Consider the following 21304-nt stretch of genomic DNA (forward strand, 5'->3'; position numbering starts at 1 on the left):
AGGGAGCCCAAACTACATGGGTAGTCCACAAGAAGCTGCAGGGACAGACCCACAGGTGCCAGAGAACCTTTTAACCCACTGCCTGACACTCCCATATAGACTCTTCTAATAATCCCAAGATTTTATATTAAAAACCCGGGGCACCTGGGTGGTTCAGTCAGTTAAGTGTCCAACTTTTGATTTTGGCTCAGGTCATGATCTCATGGTCCTGAGATCGAGCCCCATGTCAGGCTCTGCGCTAACAGTGAGGAGTCTGCTTGGGATTCTCTCTCCCACTTTCTCTCTCTCTCTGCCCCTCCCATGCACACACTCTCTCTTTCAAAATAAACAAATAAACTTAAAAAAAAAAACAAAAAAAAAACCCCCACAAAACTCCAGTTTCCCAACTTGTGAAAAAAACAGATCCTAGAACTCCCATAGGGTAACGAGCTAACTTGTTTTCCAATGTGTCACAGTCCCCACCAGGCCTGTATAATACCATGTTACCTACCTGACCAGCCTTTGGACACATACCCCTCCCCTGAAAAGGCTTCTTTCTCACTTGGGCCAGGAGAGAATGTCTTATCTAGTCAGAAATCACCTCTTGGCCAAAAAAGTACAGGGTTTTAAGGGTCACTAGCTAACGGACTCAAATCTGAAAAAAAAAAATGAAACTGGGTCAGAGCTGGGCCTGAGTTAGAGCAGTCAAGAACAGTGCATATTTATGGAATAGGGCTGTTCTAATCCCAGCAGGAAACAAGTGCTGTAAAGTTTGAGAAAGCAAAGAAGTTAGGAACTCCCTACTTTCCCCAAGTTAAGCATTTCCTGTCAGGAAAGCCAACCACATAGACCTTGTTCTACCATGATCATCAGCTGAAATCCTAGAACTTGAGCAAGGAGCGGGTAGGGGAGGGAAGAGCAAAGAAGCACAGAAAAGAAGGCAGAGTTCTAGAAAGGAGAAGTGTTAAGGGAGAGGTGCCTGGGTGGCTCAGTCGGTTTGAGCGAGTTGACTTGATTTCAGCTCAGGTCATAATCCCAAGGGCGGAGGCTGTGTGGAGTCCGCTTAAGAGTCTGTCTGTCTGTCTGTCTCTCAAATTAAAAAAAAAAAGTGTAAGGGAGAAGGGGTGTGGCCTTAGGCTTCCACCTCAAGCAGAAAGCAAGCAAGGATACAAAGTGCATAACTAGGGAAGGCAAGACTGGCACTGTGCTGCACACAGCTTAGACCAAGGTCTAGGGAGCTCCAAGGCCTCCTCGGTTTGGTATTAAAACCCCCTAAATTTATATTTGCCAGTGGTCTTCTCTACCATGGCCTACTAGATAAAATCCAAAGATTTGGGGGACGATAGGGAACAAACAGATCTGAGAGTAGGAAACGGACAGCATCTTTACCCAGAAAAGACAGCCAGCCATCTATCCCAAAGGCCTGAAAACCAGAACTCTGAACATGGGGAGAGACACAGTCAAGTTCTGAAAGTAGAAGATGAGGGGGGGAAAACAACCAAATATTCTCTTTTTAAATTTAAATATTTATTTTTATTTTTGAGAGAGTGCGTGAGCACACACGCGTGCAGGGGAGGGGCAGAGGAAGCAGGCTCCGTGACAGCCCGAATTGGGGCTCAAACTCACAAACTGGGAGACCATGACCTGAGCCGAAGTCGGACACTTAACCGACTGAGCCACCCAGGAGCCCCACAACCAAATAGTCCTAATAACAGTTCTTCTGACACTGATCCCATTTATTTGGAACTTAATTCTTCACCTACCTTCCCCAGAATGTCAGGAAATTACCTTCACTTATCTCAGTAAATAATATTCAATATTCCTCCCACATGAAAGCTGGTCTTAAGGGACAGGTTCTCTGACTCTCAGCTTGAGCCTTCCACTCTTAGTTTCCACTTTCAACAAGACATGGCTTCTTAGTTTCCTTGGGAAAGGTCAAATGGGGAAGCAAGCTAGCAGCCTGGAGGTGAGCTATACCTCACGGAAATCAGAGACTATGTCACAATACCAGCCAATTCCATGCTGACAGCAGGTGGGGAAGAAAGAACAGGTTCAGGCTGTGGAAGTGGATGGAGCAAGAGAGTAAGCACCGGTCCCCAAAGGTTGAACACCAAATATCTTAGAAATATGAAGAAAAAGACAACAGAACTAATTCTATGCTTGATTTATCAGGTATGTTAACACAGCTCCATACCCAGGGGTCCTCCCCTCTGGACCAAGTTTGCCAGAACAGATTTTCACTCTGGTGTCCGGTTGGAGGGGGAGGCCCTCATGGTTCTAAATTATAGCATTTCTAGGAAGACTTGGTTTATTTCTTTTTTATTAATTAATTAATTAATTAATTTTTTATTTATTTATTTTTAATGTTTATTTATTTTTGAGAGGGAGAGAGACAGAGTGTGAGCAGGGGGAGGGGCAAAGAGAGAGGGAGACACAGAATCCGAAGCAGGCTCCAGGCTCCGAGCTGTCAGCACAGAGCCCGACACGGGGCTCAAACTCACGAACCGTAAGATCATGACCTGAGCCGAAGTCGGATGCTTAACCAACTGAGCCACCCAGATGCCCCTCTTTTTTTTTTTTTTTTTAATGTTTATTTTTGAGAGAGAGAGAGAGAGAGAGAGAGAGAGACAGAGAGAACATGAACAAGTTGGGGAGGGGCAGTGAGAGGCAGAGACCATAGAATCTGAAGCAGGTTCCAGGCTGAGCTGTCAGCAAAGAGCCCGGTGTGGGGCTCAAACTCACGAGCTGTGAGAGCATGACCTGAGCTGAAGTCGGATGCCCAACCGACTGAGCCACCCAGGCACCCCCAACTTGGTTTATTTCTTGTCCAAAAAGCCCAACACCCCCCTTGCCCCAAGGACAGATGAGAAACAGCTTGGCAATCACACATCTGGGGGCTGGATTTCTGATTTTGTTGGTCTTTTTGGAGAAGGACAATGGCAGAAGCCAGGGCATGTACTTCACTGAGGTAATCATCCAAACAGCTTGCAGAACGTTATAAATGTACCAATGGGAGAGAAAGGGAAGTGGGGTGGGAGTGAAAGAGAGCCATGGTCACCAAGGCAACTGAGTTCATCCATATGTTGACTCAGGAATTGCAGGAAATTCTAGTTTTTGAGGTTTCTTCCTATCAGAATATTTCCTACATCTTCCTGGAGAGTAGACCTAAATCCAGAAGCTGTATAGTATCACTACCTTTGCCTAGAAATCTCAACCCCGCATCTCTACATACCTCTTCCTTCCTTTTCTCCAAAGAAGAGACTATGGTATTCTTCCTTCTCTTAAAGGAGTTGTTTTTTTTTTAAACTGATCCTTTAGAGGAGTTTAGTAAAAACTCCTAATAGTAAAAACAGGTCCTAATAGTAAAAACACTGGAATGGGAGTCAGGAACCCAATGTTCTCATTTACTGAATGACCTTGGGCAAGTCCTTTACCCTTTCTGGGCCTTAGGTTCCTCATATGTAAAGTGGGGGTTAGGGGGAGGGGTAGTGTTTGTGTTAGTGTGGTGAATATTCTGTGGCCTAGCTCATGCTGTCTCCATTCTACTCTTTTCCTAATTATAGAGGTTAAAAAGCTAAAAACCGAATTTCCCAGAATCCCTTGTGGATGGGTTTAGATATAGTTCAGGTTCTCCTAATTAGGAGCAAACTCGAGGTTAGATCAAAGTATGGCAGAGACCATATTTCCGTCTCCTTCACTTGTTTCTGCAGCAGCATTTTGGCTTCCTCTTCCAGTAAACTGGATGCTGGTTCTGGCGGCAGCAGCTGCTCCTTCTTGACTCCAGCTCACTGATCCCTGGATAGCAGACTTAGGGCATTTAATCTGATAGTGGCTCAAAGGTAGGAATTTCCTTCTGGAGGACAAGCCTAGAGCATGCTTCCTCAACCTTCCTAGCAAGTTTGTAAGCCCAATTCCCTGCATTAAAGTCCTCTCTATTAAATATACCTAGGCCTAGGGTTCAGTGTAGAAACCACTTGATCTGACACAGGATTACCAAATGATCCCAAAAGAGTTGTTATGAAGGAGAGAGGAGAATAGAATTATTCACAAGGCCTACTCTCTGCTAAGCCAGAATCTTCTGGGGAAAATGGGCAAGATGGAGGAGCATTAGAGCATTAAAATACATTTGTCCAGAACAATCTCCTTCACTTCTTCCTTTAATTTTTTTTAACAACCTCCCTGCACTTTCTCCCTCCCACTCTAACCCTGGGGTGGGGGTGGGGGTGTTGAACTGCTTACACAGGACAGAAGGTTGAGTCAGCATATGCTTTCTTTCCATCTCTATACTCTCTGCAAGCTATTACTCTGCTGAGGATAGCATTACCTGCCCAACCCCATATAAGTATTCTCTGGATTTTAGAGGGGGGAGGTTTGGGCTAGAAAGGGCTACAAAGTGTCTTTGGCAGCAGCAGGAAATGCTTTTAAGCGCCAGGTAAAAAAAAGAACCAGTCCTGACAACCCTGTGCAGCTGAGGAGTGAAGACAAGTTTGGCTGCAAAAGATCCCAGCTCATCTTCTTATAGCAATTTCTGGTCTAAGCAATGAGCCACCAGCTTCCTGTAGCAACACTGGGGACCAACTGAAGAACAAGGTCAAATCCAACAGGTATAGTATGCTTGGTGGGAAGGAGGTACTTCCTGCCAGTCCTCCATAGGGTACTGACCCCAGGAGCCATCACACTAGAAGTAAGGCTCAGTTAGTTTTCAGACTGAAGTTGTTCCGAAGAAAACAAAAGGTACTAGCAAGAGGAATCTGTGTGAGACACACAGGCAGGAAGCAGAGCTGAGCCACCAGCGACTAGAATAGAAACAGGAAATGGGCCCAGGAACAAGCATACAGTAATGTGCTGCAAGCAGCACAGGCTCCGGCAGGCACCAGGCAGTATCAGGGCCGGAGCAGCGTGACTGGGATGGAGAAGCAGATTGGCTAGCCCTGCCAGAGAACAGGCGTTCTAGAGAAGGGGCGGCTACTTGCACATGGTACACGCCGCTCTGAGCAGTCTGGGCAGATATGACGGAGGGGGTGGGGATTTCCTTTCTGAGACTTTTTGAGAGCACCTGGGCTACAATTCAAGGGGAGCAAGCACACACAGTCAGATATAAAGAAAACAGGTCACCAACCTCAGAAAAGCCCAGCTTCTCTGAGTACCGAAAGTGCTAGTGGCATTTTTGTCAGCCCCTTGAAAATAAGCCATCAAAAGCCTAGGCAAAAACTGTTGGCCTGTTTCTTTTCACCATGAAATGTGACAAAAGGCAACACAGTGTAAAATTTTAATCCTTCAAGCATTCCAATTTTTTTAAGCCTTCAGACGATTTCTGTCACTCCCCCCAGTAAACACAGATGACAAAACGCTGGTCCCCAAGCTCACGTGGGCAGCAGGAGCCCAGGGCTGCTCAGCACAGGTGTACCGAGGAGCTGCCTCGCACAGGTGCTACACGCAGACCTGGTCCCTGAGCAGAGGTCCCAGGCCACCATGAAGAAATGGGGAAAAGTCCCAGAGAACGTATTGCAGCTAGGTTTTGAAGCCAAAGTAGGAGTTTGCCAGGCATTAAAGAGAGAGACAGGGAAGGTGACTGGGCAGTCATCGGAAGCAAGAAGACACTGGCAGGAAGGACTGGGAGTTGTGAGGAGTTTGAGGCACACCTGAGTGGCTGGGGACGAGGCTACACAGGTATGCTGGGAGCTGTGGCTGGTCCCACAATGGGGTCTGGCCTGTAGGCATGGAGAGCCAGGGCCCCCAAAGCACCACAAAACAACGGGTCGGTGGTCTTCCATTCCCACCCCACACACTCAGAGATTATTTACAGTTTACTGGACACAGTCAGTAAAATTCATGTATTCCAAAGTCCCCAAGCTTGACATTTCATTTGAAAATTTTACTCTCAGTTCTCAGGGTCTAACTCCTTGCTGCTGCTGCTGCTGCTGCTTCTTTTCTTTTAATGTTTATTTATTTATTTAGAAAGAGAGAAAGAGGCAGAGAGAGGCAGGAGAGACAGATTATTCCAAGAAGGCTCTGCACTGTCAGCATCGAGCCAGACTCAGGGCTCAATCTCAGGAACCATGAGATCATGACCTGAGCCAAAATCCAGAGTCAACCAGACGTTCAACCGACTGAGTTACTCAGGAGTCCCCCTAACTCCTTGTTTCTAAACCATTAGATAAATGAATCACCTGGGGATCTTGTTAACAGTGTTGGATTCAATAAAGCTGGGTGGGACCCAAGAACCTGCATTTCTAAGCAATTTCCCGGGTGATGCCTGTGTTGCTAGATACAGGACCACATTTTTTCAGTAGCAAGGCTCTGATTAACATCACCATTAATCAGGACACTGTTCTCTAAGAAGAAAGGCACAAACAGGGTTTGCTCCCATCTAAGTCAAGGGGAACAAAAGAACCAAATTTGAGTCAACTTCCCACTATTTGAGGCGATTCCCTAGTTGGTTACTTCCTCCAGCAACCCTGCGCCCTATCAATTTGGGCATGTTCCCTCTCCCACCCCTCCCTGCCCCCCCAGCTGCCCTTTTCACAACTCATCTGTGCTCCATGACAAGGAGGTCTGGAAAAACAGAAGTGAAATGGCAATTCTTTCAGGACAAGCCTGGTAAATGTTAAACGACAAAGGGGTTGAGGCTTCTGGTTAAACTTGAAGAGAGAAATTCAGATTCTCCACGCCTTTCTTCTGCTGTGTGGGATGCTAGAGGAAACATTTCATCTGAAATATCAGAGAGAGCTGGATTCAAATCCTAGTTCTGACCCTTAGTTTCTTCTAACGTAAAAAAGGAGTGGTTACTCATTACATTTCAATTCCTGCTCTTCTAGGAGGATTGGTATTGCCTATAGCTCCTTTCCTGGCCTCACTCCTACCATCTTAAGATCTGGATGCTACAGAAACAACGTAGTTCCCTCCCATTTCTTCTTTCTAGATCACTGTAACCCAAGCTCCCAGCAGTCTGACAGTAGTAAAACATGAGTGCTAATAGCTGTAGTGTTATTAAGTAAAGTCTTAAAAAGGGCTTGAAAACCCAGGTGATTAAAAAAAAAAATCTGTACATAACTTAACAGACATTAAAAATCCTAATCCTATTCTCCACCTCATTCCCAGCATCCATAACCTCCATTCCTACCTAATGAGAAGAAACAAGTATGATCCAGCTCTTCAACACTGGCCTCTAAGACTTCTCCAGTCAAGGGTACAGTGTCCTTTGTGAGCTAACCCAGTGAGTGCCCTTGATGCCTTTTTTTTCACAACTCTTGAGAGATAAGTCTGTTTACACCCTCCTAATATTCTGCCAGCATCTTCAACCTTCTTCCTATCTACAGTATACACATGCGGGTCTTCACATGAAGTGGAGGAATTTGGGCTGATTCAGCTGTCACCGCCCCCACCCCCCAACACCTTTCAAGAGTGTTCTTTACCTTCATACCTTTCCCTGAATTTCCTTTTCCTCCAGCCCTCAGAAACCAGGTCCTCTCCACACCTAAAAAGGATCCCAATAACCTGCTTCATGACAGATCCCACTTTATATTCCTTGAAATATAAATTCGATGTGGACCATTCCCCCTCGCCTTTGGCTTCCATAAATATGACACAATCCTGGTCCTACTCAGAGCTCACCAGCTATCTGCTGGGCGCTTCTACCAGATGACTGCAGGCATTATCCAGGGCTCCATCTGACTCCTCTCTCCGTAAGCCATGGGCTGGGGAGGCCTCCTTCAGGCCACAGTTTAACTGTTAATCACTATACACACAGCTCTCCAATTCTATCTAGTCTCAGCTCCTTCCTAAGTTGCAGTCTCCTCTCTCCAACTAGCAACTCAGCATATGTTTTTGTCTTGTTTTTTAAGTAGGCTCCACACCCAACGTGGAGCTTGAATTCACCATCCTGAGATCAAGAGTAGGATGCTCTGGGGCGCCTGGGTGGCGCAGTCGGTTAAGCGTCCGACTTCAGCCAGGTCACGATCTCGCGGTCCGGGAGTTCGGGCCCCGCGTCAGGCTCTGGGCTGATGGCTCGGAGCCTGGAGCCTGTTTCCGATTCTGTGTCTCCCTCTCTCTCTGACCTTCCCCCGTTCATGCTCTGTCTCTCTCTGTCCCAAAAATAAATAAAAAACGTTGAAAAAAAAAAAAATTTTAAAAAAAGAGTAGGATGCTCTGGGTGCCTGGGTGGCTCAGTTGGCTAAGTGTCCGACTCTTGGGTTTCAGCTCAGGTCATGATCTCATAGTTTCATGGGTTCGAGCCCCATGCCAGGGTCTGCACTGACAGTGCGGAGCCTGCTTGGGATTCTCTGTCTCCCTCTCTCTCTCTCTCTGCCCCTCCCCCAACTCACACTGTCTCTCTCAAAATAAATAACTTAAAAAAGAAAAAACAAAGAGTAGGATACTCTATCAACTGAGTCAGACAGGCACCCATAAGTATTTTTTTTTTAAGTTTCACTATATTGAACTTAACTTCTCCCCCAAAATGAGTTTTCCTTTTAACTTTTCCGTCAACGAGATCTTTCTCCGCATGCCCTTCAAGATCATTAAATTTTCTACCCAGTAGAAGCCACTTTCTCTCTCAGATCTATACATTTTTTCCTACATACCTCATAAATGGGACTAGTTGGCTATGCAAATGAGACAAAGGGGTACAACTCCACACCTCTCACCAGAATTTTTTCAACAGTTTAACTGCTGCCCTTGCTTCCAGACTCTCCCCTTTTCAAACCACACTATACACGAATGGATTATTTTTTATAACATTAGTTTTATCACGTTACTGCTCTAATTCCATATCTAGTCTGCAGGCCTGTAAGATCAAATCCAAATGGCTTACTTGGCCCACCAGGGTCCTAATCCCTTTAATCTAGCTTTCCTTCCTGTTACTGTCCACCCCCTGGAAGCTGGATCCTGACCAGCCCCCTAATATCATCTATACTATACCCCACCCCCACCTGGCCTCTGCTCAGGCTATACTTTTCTTTTTTAACCACCCAAGTATCTCCATATCTAGGTCATTCTAAACTTCTGCCATGATGTCTTCCCTCAACTATGTAGACATAAATGACCACTGACTTAACCAAACTTGGCAGTATCCATTATGACATTCAGGTATACATTCTTCTACCTGTTTTACTAATGAAACAGAGAAGGATCCTTGAGGGTAGCAACCATGTCATATTCAGAATCACAGGCTGCCTCAGAAGTCATCAAAGTCTAACTCTTGTCTAATGCCTGTCTGCCTTCTATAGAATACCCACAGCAAACAGTGTGCTAGCTTTTACTCCAGGGACAGGAAACTTACTCTTTTTTTTTTTTTTTTTTTAATATTCTCATCCTCCAGATCACAAAAGAACTTGAATATCACACTTGGCCTTAAACCTACAGGCAACAGGTAGCCAGAGGCTTTTAAAGCAGTAATGTTAACTTGCCAGATTTGACTTTTTAAGATGATTACAATGAGGACAGACTTGGAAGGAAAAGAAGTAGAACAGCTGGGAGTCTGGGGGGAAGACACTAGGTGAGAAGTAACAGGGGACTTAAAAAAAAAAAAAAAAAAAAAAAAAAGGCAATGGGTAGGACGGGGGAAACCAGATCCAAAAGCCATTTCTGAGGTAGACTGGGATTTGGTGGCCAAATTCTAGAAGGGCTTCAGTGACAAGTGCCACAGTGCGGAGAACTCCCAGGGTGGTGTTGGCAGTGCAAAGGATGCCCTACCCCAGGAATAGACTGCACTGAGCCCACAACTGTGGGCAGACTATTTCTCCCAAGTCTCTTTTCTCTCCACCTTTTTCAAGTCACAGCCTTCCCTCCAGATCACGAAGAGTCAAACTACAGTTTAAGTCACCACTGTTATTCAAGTTACCATTGTGGCTTCCTAGTCTTCTGATTTTTTTCTTCCCCTTTCGAAGGGCTACCTAAGCTCACTATTATTCAAGTATGGTTTTTAGAACTCTAGCACCACCTGAGAGCTTGCTAGAAATGCAAACTGTTAGGTCCCACTCTACACCCAGAATCTCTGGGTAGAGGTCAGTAATCTGTGTTTTAATTAATCTCCAGATGATTCTTAGTGCATGCTAAAGTTTGAGAAGCACTGATCTAGCTAACCTTTCTAGATCTGGATTTTCAATTCTATATCTATTTTCCACCGCTGAATGGAAATTGTATTCCAAGTAAAATTTCAAGACTAAAATGTAAATTTACAAATGTGCCTCAGTAAGAAAAAAAATTGGGAAGCATTCTCTAGGGAAACCACATACACTTGAATGAATCACTTAAACAGAAGCTTTTATTTATTTATTTATTTATTTATTTATTTATTTATTTATTTATTTAAGTTTTTATTTATTTTTGAGACAGAGACAGAGCATGAGCAGGGAAGGGGCAGAGAGAGAAGGAGACACAGAATCTGAAGCAAGCTCCAGGCTCTGAGCTGTCAGCACAGAGCCCGACGCGGGGCTTGAACTCAGACTGCGAGATCATGACCTGAGCCGAAGTTGGACGCTCAACCGACTGAGCCGCCCAGGCACCCCAAACAGAAGCTTTTAAAGCTGCAACTCCAAGCCATTCCCAGAAATGATTATAATCAAAAGTCAGATACCAATTTTCAGAGGAGACCCTTAAAGATTTTGCCCCAAACTAAAGAAACCCCAAACAAACCCATTTTGTTTGCTTGTTCACCCATCCCTTACAAGAACCTTCTTCTCTTTTTTTTAATGTTTATTTGTTTTTCAGAGAGAGAGAGAAAAAACAAACAAACAAACAAACAAACAAACAGTGGGGGAGGGGCAAAGAGAAAGAGGGAGACACAGAATCTGAATCAGGCTCCAGGCTCTGAGTTGTCAGCACACAGCCTACTGTGGGGCTCAAAACGATGAACCGTGAGATCATACCCTGAGCCAAAGTCGGATGCTTAACCAACTGAGCCACCCAGGCACCCCAAGAACCTTCTTACCATAAGGTGAAGTAGTTGCTATTTTACAAGACAGATGACAAACCCTAACCCCACTTCTTCCTAAGGCCACTGTCAGGAAGCACAAATAAATTAATCCATCCTCTACCATGGAGTTTGGGCTTTCCTGTAACAGGTTGTGATACCTGCCTTGCCCTAGTAGTGAAAACAACAATCTTATAATATGGTCAAGCTGTCCCCTGTCAGACATACACTTTGTGAATGAACAATGTAATAGATGCTGCTCAGTGGAGCCTACTTTATGCCAGGCACTAGAATGCCAAGGAACAAGACAGTCAGCCCTCATGAGTTTGTGTTAAATAAGTAACACTTATTTAAATTTGAAATTACACTTGAGAAAGATACTGACGAAAAAACATGGGTGCTAAGACAGCCTATTTTAGCAAAGGAACCTGACACAGTTTGGATTAGTGGATTTCTACCAGGGCTGCAAATCACAGTCACCTGGGACAGCCTCTAACCACAGCAAAGCCCAAGCCCCACCCCCCGCCAAACAATTCAGAACTCTGAACCCTGGCCACTGGATTTTAAAGATCGTTTGTTCCCCAGGCATTTCTGACATGCAGCCAAGGTAGAGAACCACTGGTCTGGGGCATCATGTGATAGATATTAGGGGTAGATAGGTCATTAACACAGTGCCTGCCCTCCAGAAGCTTACCATCAAGTGGAAGAGACCCAAGTAAGTAGAGGTATCAGCAAATTGCTCTAGTGACATGAAGGAAAGAAACCTCAGATATTGGATAGTGTTTCCCTTGGTACAAGGATGGGGAAGTGATCTCAGAGAGCTATATAAGGTGCTTTTACCTATGTCAGCAAGGTTTGCTTGCTAACGATGGGTCCTCAGGCTGAATCATTCTTTGTATCTTTTAATTTTTTTTAGTGTTTATTTATTTTTGAAAGAGACAGACAGACAGACAGACAGTGAGCAGGGAAGGGTCAGAGAAAGGGAGACACAGAATCGGAAGCAGGCTCCAGGCTCTGAGCTGTCAGCACAGAGCTTGGCGTGGGGCTCAGACTCACAAAACTGCGAGATCATGACCTGAGCCAAAGTTGGACACTTAACCGACTGAGCCACCCAGGAGCCCCTCTTTGTATCTTTAATAGGTCTTAAATATTGCAGAGTTGTTTTATTTATTTATGTATGTATGTATGTATGTATGTATGTATGTAGCATTTATTCATTTTTGAGAGACAGAAACAGAGTGTGAGTGGAGGAGGGGCAGAGAGAGAGGGAGACACAGAAGGCTCTGAGCTGTCAGCACAGAGCCCAATGCGGGGCTCAAACTTGTGAACCGCAAGATCATGACCTGAGCCAAGGTCAGACACTTAACCGACTGAGCCACCCAGGTGCCCCTGTTTTTTGTTTTTTAAATAAAAACTGACTTCAGTCCGTGAGGGCACCGCAGAAGTTATTTAAGCTGAGTCTTGACACTTGATTAGGAAGGAGTTTTCTGAGGAAATAATCTTAAATATGTAGTCTGAAATATGAACAAGAATTAGGAGGAAATGTGTATTAGGCAAGGGAAGGGTCTGTGCAAAGGTCCAGAAGCAGAAAAAAGCATGGGGCCTTATAAAAACTGAGAGGAAGTCGACAGCAAGGCAAAGAGCAAAAAAGGATGAAACAGAAGTTCTCAAAGTGCCATCCCTGATCTAGCAGCATCAAGTGATTTGTTAGAAATGCAAGGTCTCAGGCCTCATTCCAGATCTAAATCAGAAGCAGGGGGCAGCCTATGTAATATTAAGGATTTTGGATTTTATTCTAAGATTAATGAAAAATAACTGAGAGGTTTTAAATAGAGGGATAACATAATCAGGATAATAGCAGCTAAATGGTCTGGCATTAATAGCTGAGCAAAAACTCCTCAAAATCTAATTTTTGTAATAATCAGGATCAGAAACCATAATGAGTCTTTAAATCAAGGGTCACAATCATAATGCTTTTAAGGCTAAGTGGGTAAGGTGAATGAGCGAAGAGGGTGATGTGGAAAACTGGAAAGGCTGCCCTCCAGTCAGCTGCTAGCTACTGTTCTGGAGCCACACACAAAGAGGTGCCCCCTAGACATCTGCTGAGTGAAGGAATACACGGGGAAACCTAGGGATCCCTGACACAACCGCTTAAGAAAAGAGAGGGCCCCTTCTAGGGAATCCCAACTTCTCCTTTCTTCAGATGTGACGGTTTCCCAGCCTGGCTAGGCAAATCTGGCATCAAACCAAAATTTCAAAGAATAACCACCTTTTGTTTCTTAGTCCAAGTAGCAGAGGGATAAAAAGCAATTCAACAAACAAGATGCCAATAACCCAGCCAGCTCACCTCCCACATAGAGCTTCTACCACAGAGCAAATGACCCATTTGGATGAATCTATAGTAGAAGCCTGAGCTTGGGAATGCTGCTTGTGATAGGCTGCCCAGGAACAATCCTCCCCTGGGCCCACAAAGCTGCCAGCACCCTCCCTTCAGCAGGTCAAATCAGAAGCTCTGGCTCAAGGCTCTCAACCGTTAGAAGACATGCAACATGTTTGTATGCTAGGCTTCCCAGGACTAAAAAACAACAAATACAGTTCTGTTGAAAGCTTACTAGGAGCAAGCAGAAACTTTTTGACGGGGAGCAACTTAAAGCACCAGCAAAAACCCACTGATTTGGTTTCTTGCCACAGTAGCACCTCACCAAGATTTACCTACAGACCACAGATGATGAGGGAGTGGTTACACATTTCTGACTGAATCAGGTTAAAAAACACCTTCCAGTGAGGTTCAGGATGTAGAAAAGGATTGCGACAGACGTTTGTGAAAAGGGAACAAAAAGGGACTGCCTTATTCAGACACATCCTCACCCAGTTCCTCAACTGAGAAAGTCAAGGGTCTCAGACTCCCATCTGACAGTGGCTACTTGTCCTGGCCTGGGATGCCTGCACAGCAGGTACCCAGGGACTCCGCAGATCTTGCCCTACTCAGGTCATGGCTCAGAGATCTTCAGGGGAAGCCCCGAGAGGCTTCATGATGAACAGAATTCCTGCTTCCTACCTCTTCCTTAAAGATCCAGAAACCATTTTCTCCCAAGTCAGAATAACTGAAGAGACAGGCTTCAAATCTGAGTAGAATCAAAATTTCAAAAGACTTTTATCTAGATACATGTGGCTGAATTCCTATTTACTAATAACTGAAGCACGATTTGCCATGGAGGGTTTGATACCTGCTGTCTTAACTAGATTTCAGAGCAGCCCATTTTATTCCTGTGCCCAGATTAATTTTCAGAGTCTGACTGACTTGCCTACATATAGCACCAGAGCTAAGATCTGGGGCAAATGTTCCCAGAACCAGTCTACTGTTAACTAGTTGGTGCCGTCTCTCAGGTATCATGTAGAGTCTCTATGCCCTCAGAAGTGACGATGATCATATCTGACATTTGTGTAGGGTCAGATATTCATAAGCACTCTATTTTAACTTATCTCACGTTAGTAACCACCCCACAAAGTGGGTACTTTTAGGTTCATTTTACAGATGCAAAAACTAAGGCATGGCAAGGTTAAGTGACTTGCCCAAGGCTACAGTTAGTGGCAGAGTCAAAAGGTAGACTGAGTAACAATGGCTCCACAGCCCAAGCTCTTCATCAGCAGACTGTACTGCTGTTCTCAGGATACAGTCGGTCCATCCATAAACACCAATCAAGCATCTGGGCACCAAGCACTTGACTAGACAAAAGCACCTATTCACACAAAACAACCAGAAAAACTACTTTTACTCAGTCTATGCTCAATGCAATAATCCATGCTGAATGCACCCCCAGATCATACTTCCTAGCTAAACACTGAAACAAAAACCTAAAAATTAAGCCCTGAAAAGTAAGGTGAAAACATCCCTGAGACTTCTCTCCCCTTTGGTGGAGAGCACATAGTGCTTCCAACATCTTCATCATCTCTGTCCCTCACCTGGCCCATGCTGCAGAGTCCAAGATTTAAAAAACAAAACCCCAAACCAAAAAAACTCTAAATAGAGATCACAAACTTATTCTCCAGGCAGGGAGCCAAAACAGACATTCCACAAGGTCAGTCCATAAATTCCTATTTAGAATTTTCAACCTGAATTCAAGGAATAGCTCATTGTTTATTTAGGTCATACCACCAAAACACCCAACCAGAAACCAGTTTTCTTTGCTTTCCTCTCTGTCCCAACATCTTTTAGAGGTTGGCAAGAATACTCACAGGCAAGCTTGAGGGTCTTGACTGAAGACTCAAGTTCATATCTTCTTGCCCTCCCTTACTGGAGGTCATTGAGGGGGCTGAGGATGCCTGAGACCCAAATGAATCTTGAGATAACTCCTAAAATAAGAAAACAAAAGCTGTGAAGGCCTGGTACTGATAAACCAGGCAAGCTTGCTTCATGGTTAATGGGCTATGGGGCTGTGTCACAGAGGGCCAGTGAGAGCAAGAAACTGCCCAATTGCCCGCAATATTATCTGAAGGCAGAAAAATACAAGGTGTGGCTCTTAAGACACATGTCAAGGAGCACCAGGTGATGTACGGAATTGATGAATCGCTATAATATACACTTGAAACTAACAGAACACTGTGAACTAATTGGAATTAAAAAAATAAAGTTGTTGGTTGGATTAAAAAAAAAAGGACTTGTCAAAATGGATGTAAGACTCTTTCTGAATGGCACTGCTGACCATTTATCACCACAGAGTGTTGTTTCTTCGAGTTAAATGTTGAAGTATGGCTAACTATAATTTTATGTATCAAGGAATGAGACTAATTAAAAAAAAAAAATCCCTCTGCATTAAAATGAGTCCTGCTTCCTTCAAAGACATTGCCTTAGGATGAGATATTCATTCCAATAATGCTACCAATGCACAGAATCTTTAGTGGATCTGTCACCACTCGGTCATTTCTTCTCTTTTTTGCTTTTTAAAGAATAAAACCCAAATTGTTATTTTTAAGCTTTATCACCTACTTTGTTCACAGACATGACTACAAATGAATGTTAGCTATTTCCTAAAATCAAATCCACCTTCAACAAATGAAAGGACTCGCCACCATGGAGAATATTCTAAGCTATGTGATGTCAGCTCTGATGGCAGTTTCAAATGAAGGGGTCCGAAATACCTTGAGCAATAGCAGAATGTAATGGCAGTTGGAATGAATGTACAGTACAGCCTCCCAAAGCAACTGTTTTTAAAAAGACCAAACTCACTTAGATGTTCAAGTTCTGAACACTAGTATAAAAATTAAAAAAAAAAAAACAAAAAAACCCAGTCCCGTTATCTTTAATTTCTTATCCGTCTATGCAACTTTCCATTGCCCTATGTCTTCATCAGTAAGGAAAGGTACAGGTTTTTATGCAGTTAAGGTTATGCCTTTATTAGTTCAATCAATCCAGTTAGCATGTTTACCCAGAGTTTAATTGGTTTTTAAGTGCACATTTGAGAACCAATTTGTATGGCAAAGTTCTCGGGACAACCAATCCCCGAGTTGCCTGTGGTCACATGTAGGGAAGGGTGAAAGGCAGAGGTGCCTTACCTGCGGTGGAGGGAAGCGCTGCTGGGAATAGGCAGTTTGCTGGGACTGCTGAGACTGGGGCTGAGGGTACGCAGCCTGCTGGGAGAGCGTCGAGGAGGCTGGCTGCTGAGGTTGCTGCTGCTGGTAGGGAGACTGTGCCTGTGGCTGTGAGTAGGGGGGCTGGCTCTGGGGGTGCTGCTGCGTCGTGGATTGCTGGGAGGGGTATGGAGTCGGGGACTGCTGATGTGGAGGCTGGGATGGCTGCTGGGAATAGGGAGGCTGAGAAGACGGGAGCTGTGGCGGCTGAGACTGCGGCTGCTGCTGATAGGAAGGCTGGGCGTGAGGGTTCTGGGATGGTGGCTGCTGGGAGTAGGGTGGCTGCTGCTGCTGGGGGTGAGGACTTTGCTGGTTGTAATATGGAGTCTGGCCCTGTTGACCATACCCACTGGGGCCTTGTTGTCCATAAGGAGGAATCTGTAGGAAAGGAAAGGATACTTTTAGCACAGACTCTTCTGGATGAAGAAAGGTATTCTGTCAGAAGCTACGCCCTAAGGATGGGTATAGAAAGCAGGCAAGCCAAGCCTCCCACTTAGAAGGCCCATGGTTTCTCCTACCATCCCTCTCTCAACTGAGCCAGGAAGGACAGCCAAGCTGGGTTACTAGTTGGTTTGTTTACAAGTAGAATGCATTCATCCACAGAAAATTTACACTATTTAATATTTGAGCAACTTACAAGAGTTCAAGAGCAGCTGTTTTTACCAATGAACCTACTCTTTTTATCATGGCCTAGACTGTTTTTGTAAGTGCTAGGAATCTGCACCCTAGCCACAACGAATAGTCAACAGCAGCCTGGCTCAGCCAACTGAAAACTGGGTTTAGTAACCCAGACAGTGTGCAAATCTCTAAGCTACTCGGGCTCTCTTTTTCATTTAGTCTTCATTCAAAAAATATCTGAAAGCCTACCTGTTTACTTGTACTAGGCATGATTCTAGGCACTGGGGATATATTTGGTAAGCAGGCAAAACCAAAAAGCAACAAAAAACAACCAACCTAATAATATCTACCCATCTTTTCCTCTGTTTTCTCATTGGAAAAAAAATCCAAACAAAAGAAAACAAAAGACAACAAACAACAAAAAACCCCAAAGTGACAGTATCCTATTTTCTATATTTAAGAGCATACTTTAAAGTCTTAGAAGTAAAGTTAGGTTTTATATTCTGTCCATCACCATTTTCAGTATGAATATTACTCAAATATAAATGATAGAAAATGCTGTCAAAACAAAAAAATGACAATAAAAAGATAATGGTGCAGATGGCCAGACAAGAGGAGATGAGGGAAATCTTAACATTTATAACAGCACTGTTAGCATCGTTATGGTTCGGTCTTCCCCTTCTCTTCTATTCCCAGTCCCTCCTAACCATTCATTTTGAATCAGCTATATGCTGAAGGCCTTGGGAAACGTGAAGGGTCTTTTCCATCCCCAGGGCTCAGGGCATGAGGGGCTTTTCTTGGTAGCTGTGGATAGGTGCCTAGCTGCTGCCTTTCTTCCCACCTTCCCAGAGATCACTACTCAGTGAATGCAAGCAGGCCAGCCAGGTCAAAGAACACAGATCTGTACAGCCTGTGGCCAGGGAGTTTTCCTTCAAGCACACAGGGGATGGTACCCACAACCTTGGCCTTGTAAGCAGCCTACTGGAGCCAACTGAGTTAGTTGGTCTATCCTCCTTTCAAGAGATTTAGATGCCAGAGACACATTCTGATTCTATAACTCAAGACCAGATCATGGACAGCAACAAGGGTTAAGGTAACTGGAGTCACCATCTACCTGCTGTGCATAAGAGAGGCCGCCCATGGTACTCTGCGCCCGGCCCTGCATGGCCATCGGGTACCGCTGCGGGGTCTGGGACCCATATGGCTGCCCTGGGTACCCATGTCCTTGCTGCGGTCCTGATGAAGGTCCCTGTTGTTGCGAGTATGGGTTAGTCCCGCCATATGGCTGAGGTCTCATCTTGCCCATCTGATCCATTGGACTGGATGGCTACAAAATAAAAAGCATTTCATTAACCTGAAGCTTTGATAGCCCCTGGCCAATATGAACATAAACCCAAGAGTATAGGTCTGTATGCCACATAGAAAAACAGTTACTGTGAAAAAGCAATGGTACAGACCCAGTAACCCGTGGGCAAGTCACTTAACCTTCCTCAGAACCTTGATTTTATCATTTGCAAAATGAAAATACCACCATGAAAGCATCTTGTATAAGTGTGGTACTACTTGAGATCCAAGGGAAAAACCATGTATAGAGCAATGAATATATGTACTCTATGATGCAGAAAATCAGAACAAAGGCCCTGCAAGCTGGGAGAGGACATTGCTGCTATACCTTGTTCAACACCACCAAAACTAATGCTTCAATACTGTGGTTGGGAATTCAAATACATAAGCATCTAGATGTTTCCATTCTTTAAATAGTAGAATCCCTTTTCTGCATATCTGTAGACCGTTCATACTATGCCACAAGCACTTAAATTTATGCTTTCTTCCAAATGGGTAACGTGGCTAAGTTACAGTTGTTGAGAGCCTTGGGCATCTCAACTGAAAAGTTCATCTCCTTTAATATTCAAGAGTTTGAATGTGTAAGAAGGATTATAACTTTTGTCTCTTTAAAGGACAAGGCATAGAGGTATACCAATAATGGAAACTCAAAGTACAATTCACAAGTATTTGGCTATACGTATAGCTTTCCTTCAGCTCTTTGAGTGACAAGTTCAATCAGCTCATTCACTTTCTGACATAACTCTACCCTACTGGAGCTACATAGGATAGAGCCCAGCATATTTCCCAGCCAGAGATGCCTACCCATATCGATGTGGGCATGGGGGTGGGGTAGAGGGAGTGTCTCTAAACACCTTAAATAGATACACCCAAGTTGAGAAGTAGGCTTGGACCAGACACAAAACTTGGAAACTAAATTTTAATTTGGGAATGGGCAGTAGATATTAATACCCTGAACCTGAAGATCATTAGCTCTCAAATTAAGAAGGAGTTCAGTAGTTCTCAAACTTTAGCCTGCATCAAAATCAGCTAGAGGGCTTGTTAGAACACAGACTGATGAGACCCACACACCTGGGGTATCTGACTCTGTAGGTTCAGGGTTGGGCCTTGCATACATATCTGTAACAGTTCCCCAGTGATGTTGATGCTGCTGGTCCAGGAGCCACACTTAAGAACTTTAGATTATATCTAGGGTCCCCTTTCCTGTTCCATTATTCTGTAGTTAGTAAATTATTCTATAATTTAAGGTGTGTAAGACCTTAAAACAACAACAAAACCCCTCTAAGGGGAGGGAGGCACATTCAGATAACTGGTTCTCTGTACATATCTTTCTTGGGGGGCAGAGTACTACATAATTATTTTATAATAGAGGGAAAGTCAAGCTATCATGAGGAAAATGGATAAGACAAAAAGCTACAGAAACTATTCTTCTAAATACCAAGAGGAAAAAAGCTGAGGCAAAATTCTCTTAGGCTACAGCAAAATCTCAGCTAAAAAGGTTAGCAATGATGATGGGAGCACCCTTCAAGTTTCTAAACTACAGTGAATCACAGTAAAACTGTATCCCAAATTACTACTACATGTCAACATTATTAAAGTGTTGTTTCAATCATCCTACATAAACCATTTTTGTTTAAGTCCTGCCTCTGTGTCAGAAGCTCTAAGAAAGCTCTCAGTCATTAATTTTGGAGCTACACAGATTCTTTTGGGGCTTTTTAGGAAATTCAGATTTAACAACAATTGAACTAGTGAGTAATAAATGGCATGTGGTCTTCCCCAGATACACCTGGCAGTGAAGCCAAAACACCACCAGTCCTCCCCATACAGAGCTCAGGGCCTTACGCAGCTAAGTTATGCCACATATAACGACCAGATCCTCATCTCATCCCAAACTGCAGCTGCTCTCCATGTGTCTCCCAGGTGACACCCTCTTCCCAGGTGAAGAGACTACATTTACTGAACAGGGAGACCAGCCCACTCTGGGTATCTCTGTCAGTCCAGGTCTCCCCACAACACAAGAGGGGCAGTCATTACCATGGTTACTATGGAGCTTCTAGAGCAGCAGCTATCAACCAGAGCTACAGATCAGAATTTTCTGTGAGTTTCACAAATGGAATCTCTAGGGAGAGACGCAGGCACTATAGAGTCTGCAAGGGCTTGGGCCCACCCACCCTCTCCACCCCTTAAGATCCTTGGATGATTCAAATGTGTACTACTGAGATCTAGACACACTGTCCGATCAAATTTTCTGTGACAGGTGACTATTAAGTACTTGAAATATAGCTAGTGTGACTGAAGAACTTGATTATTTTTATTTACTTAATTAAATTCATATAACCACATGTGGCTAGTGACTATCATATTGGACTCCACAGTTCTAGAGCAATGCTCACAAATCATTTTCATCTTTCCCTGTCCAACAATAGCTACAAACTCCCTGTCTACATCCTGGACACTATCACATAGAAAGAGCAAAGAATGTAGTACATCTACAGACTTGGGTTCAAATCCTAACTCTACCACTGTCTGACCTTGAACACAAGCCCATCTAAACAGTGACTTTTTCATCTAAAACGCACACAACACACTACACACAGTGCCTGGTATTTAAATGCCCAATAAATAGTAGCCATTATCAATAATGATAAATAGTGCTTCTGCCTGGCTCCAAAGCCCTGCACAATGTGCTCCAGTTCTACACATTTTTTCATTCTCACCCCAAAATTCCCCACAGAGATACAAGCCCAGCTCCATGCAATGGTACCCTGCCCTGCCCTCCTGTCCACAATGGATTCCACTAGCAGAAACCCAACCCTTCAACAT

The 21304-nt window shown here is 44.2% G+C and overlaps 1 protein-coding gene across 5 annotated transcripts in view; it reads right to left on the bottom strand.

Moving 5' to 3' along the window:
* Positions 1-21304, bottom strand: part of ARID1A (AT-rich interaction domain 1A) — a 70262-nt gene that overhangs the window by 25531 nt on the left and 23427 nt on the right. For 3 of the 5 annotated variants that reach the window (XM_047869273.1, XM_047869274.1, XM_047869276.1), the window contains exons 2-4: positions 18252-18464; positions 16445-16897; positions 15128-15244 (exon numbers count right to left, since the gene is read on the bottom strand). In XM_047869273.1, the coding sequence (XP_047725229.1) occupies positions 15128-15244; positions 16445-16897; positions 18252-18464 (783 nt within the window). Of the gene's footprint in view, positions 1-15127; positions 15245-16444; positions 16898-18251; positions 18465-20323; positions 20601-21304 lie in introns of those variants that run through there. The other 2 variants (XM_047869277.1, XM_047869275.1) reach the window with 2 other exon arrangements.

The sequence above is a fragment of the Prionailurus viverrinus genome, chromosome C1 (genome assembly GCF_022837055.1).
Source record: "Prionailurus viverrinus isolate Anna chromosome C1, UM_Priviv_1.0, whole genome shotgun sequence".
Lineage (NCBI taxonomy): Eukaryota > Metazoa > Chordata > Mammalia > Carnivora > Felidae > Prionailurus > Prionailurus viverrinus.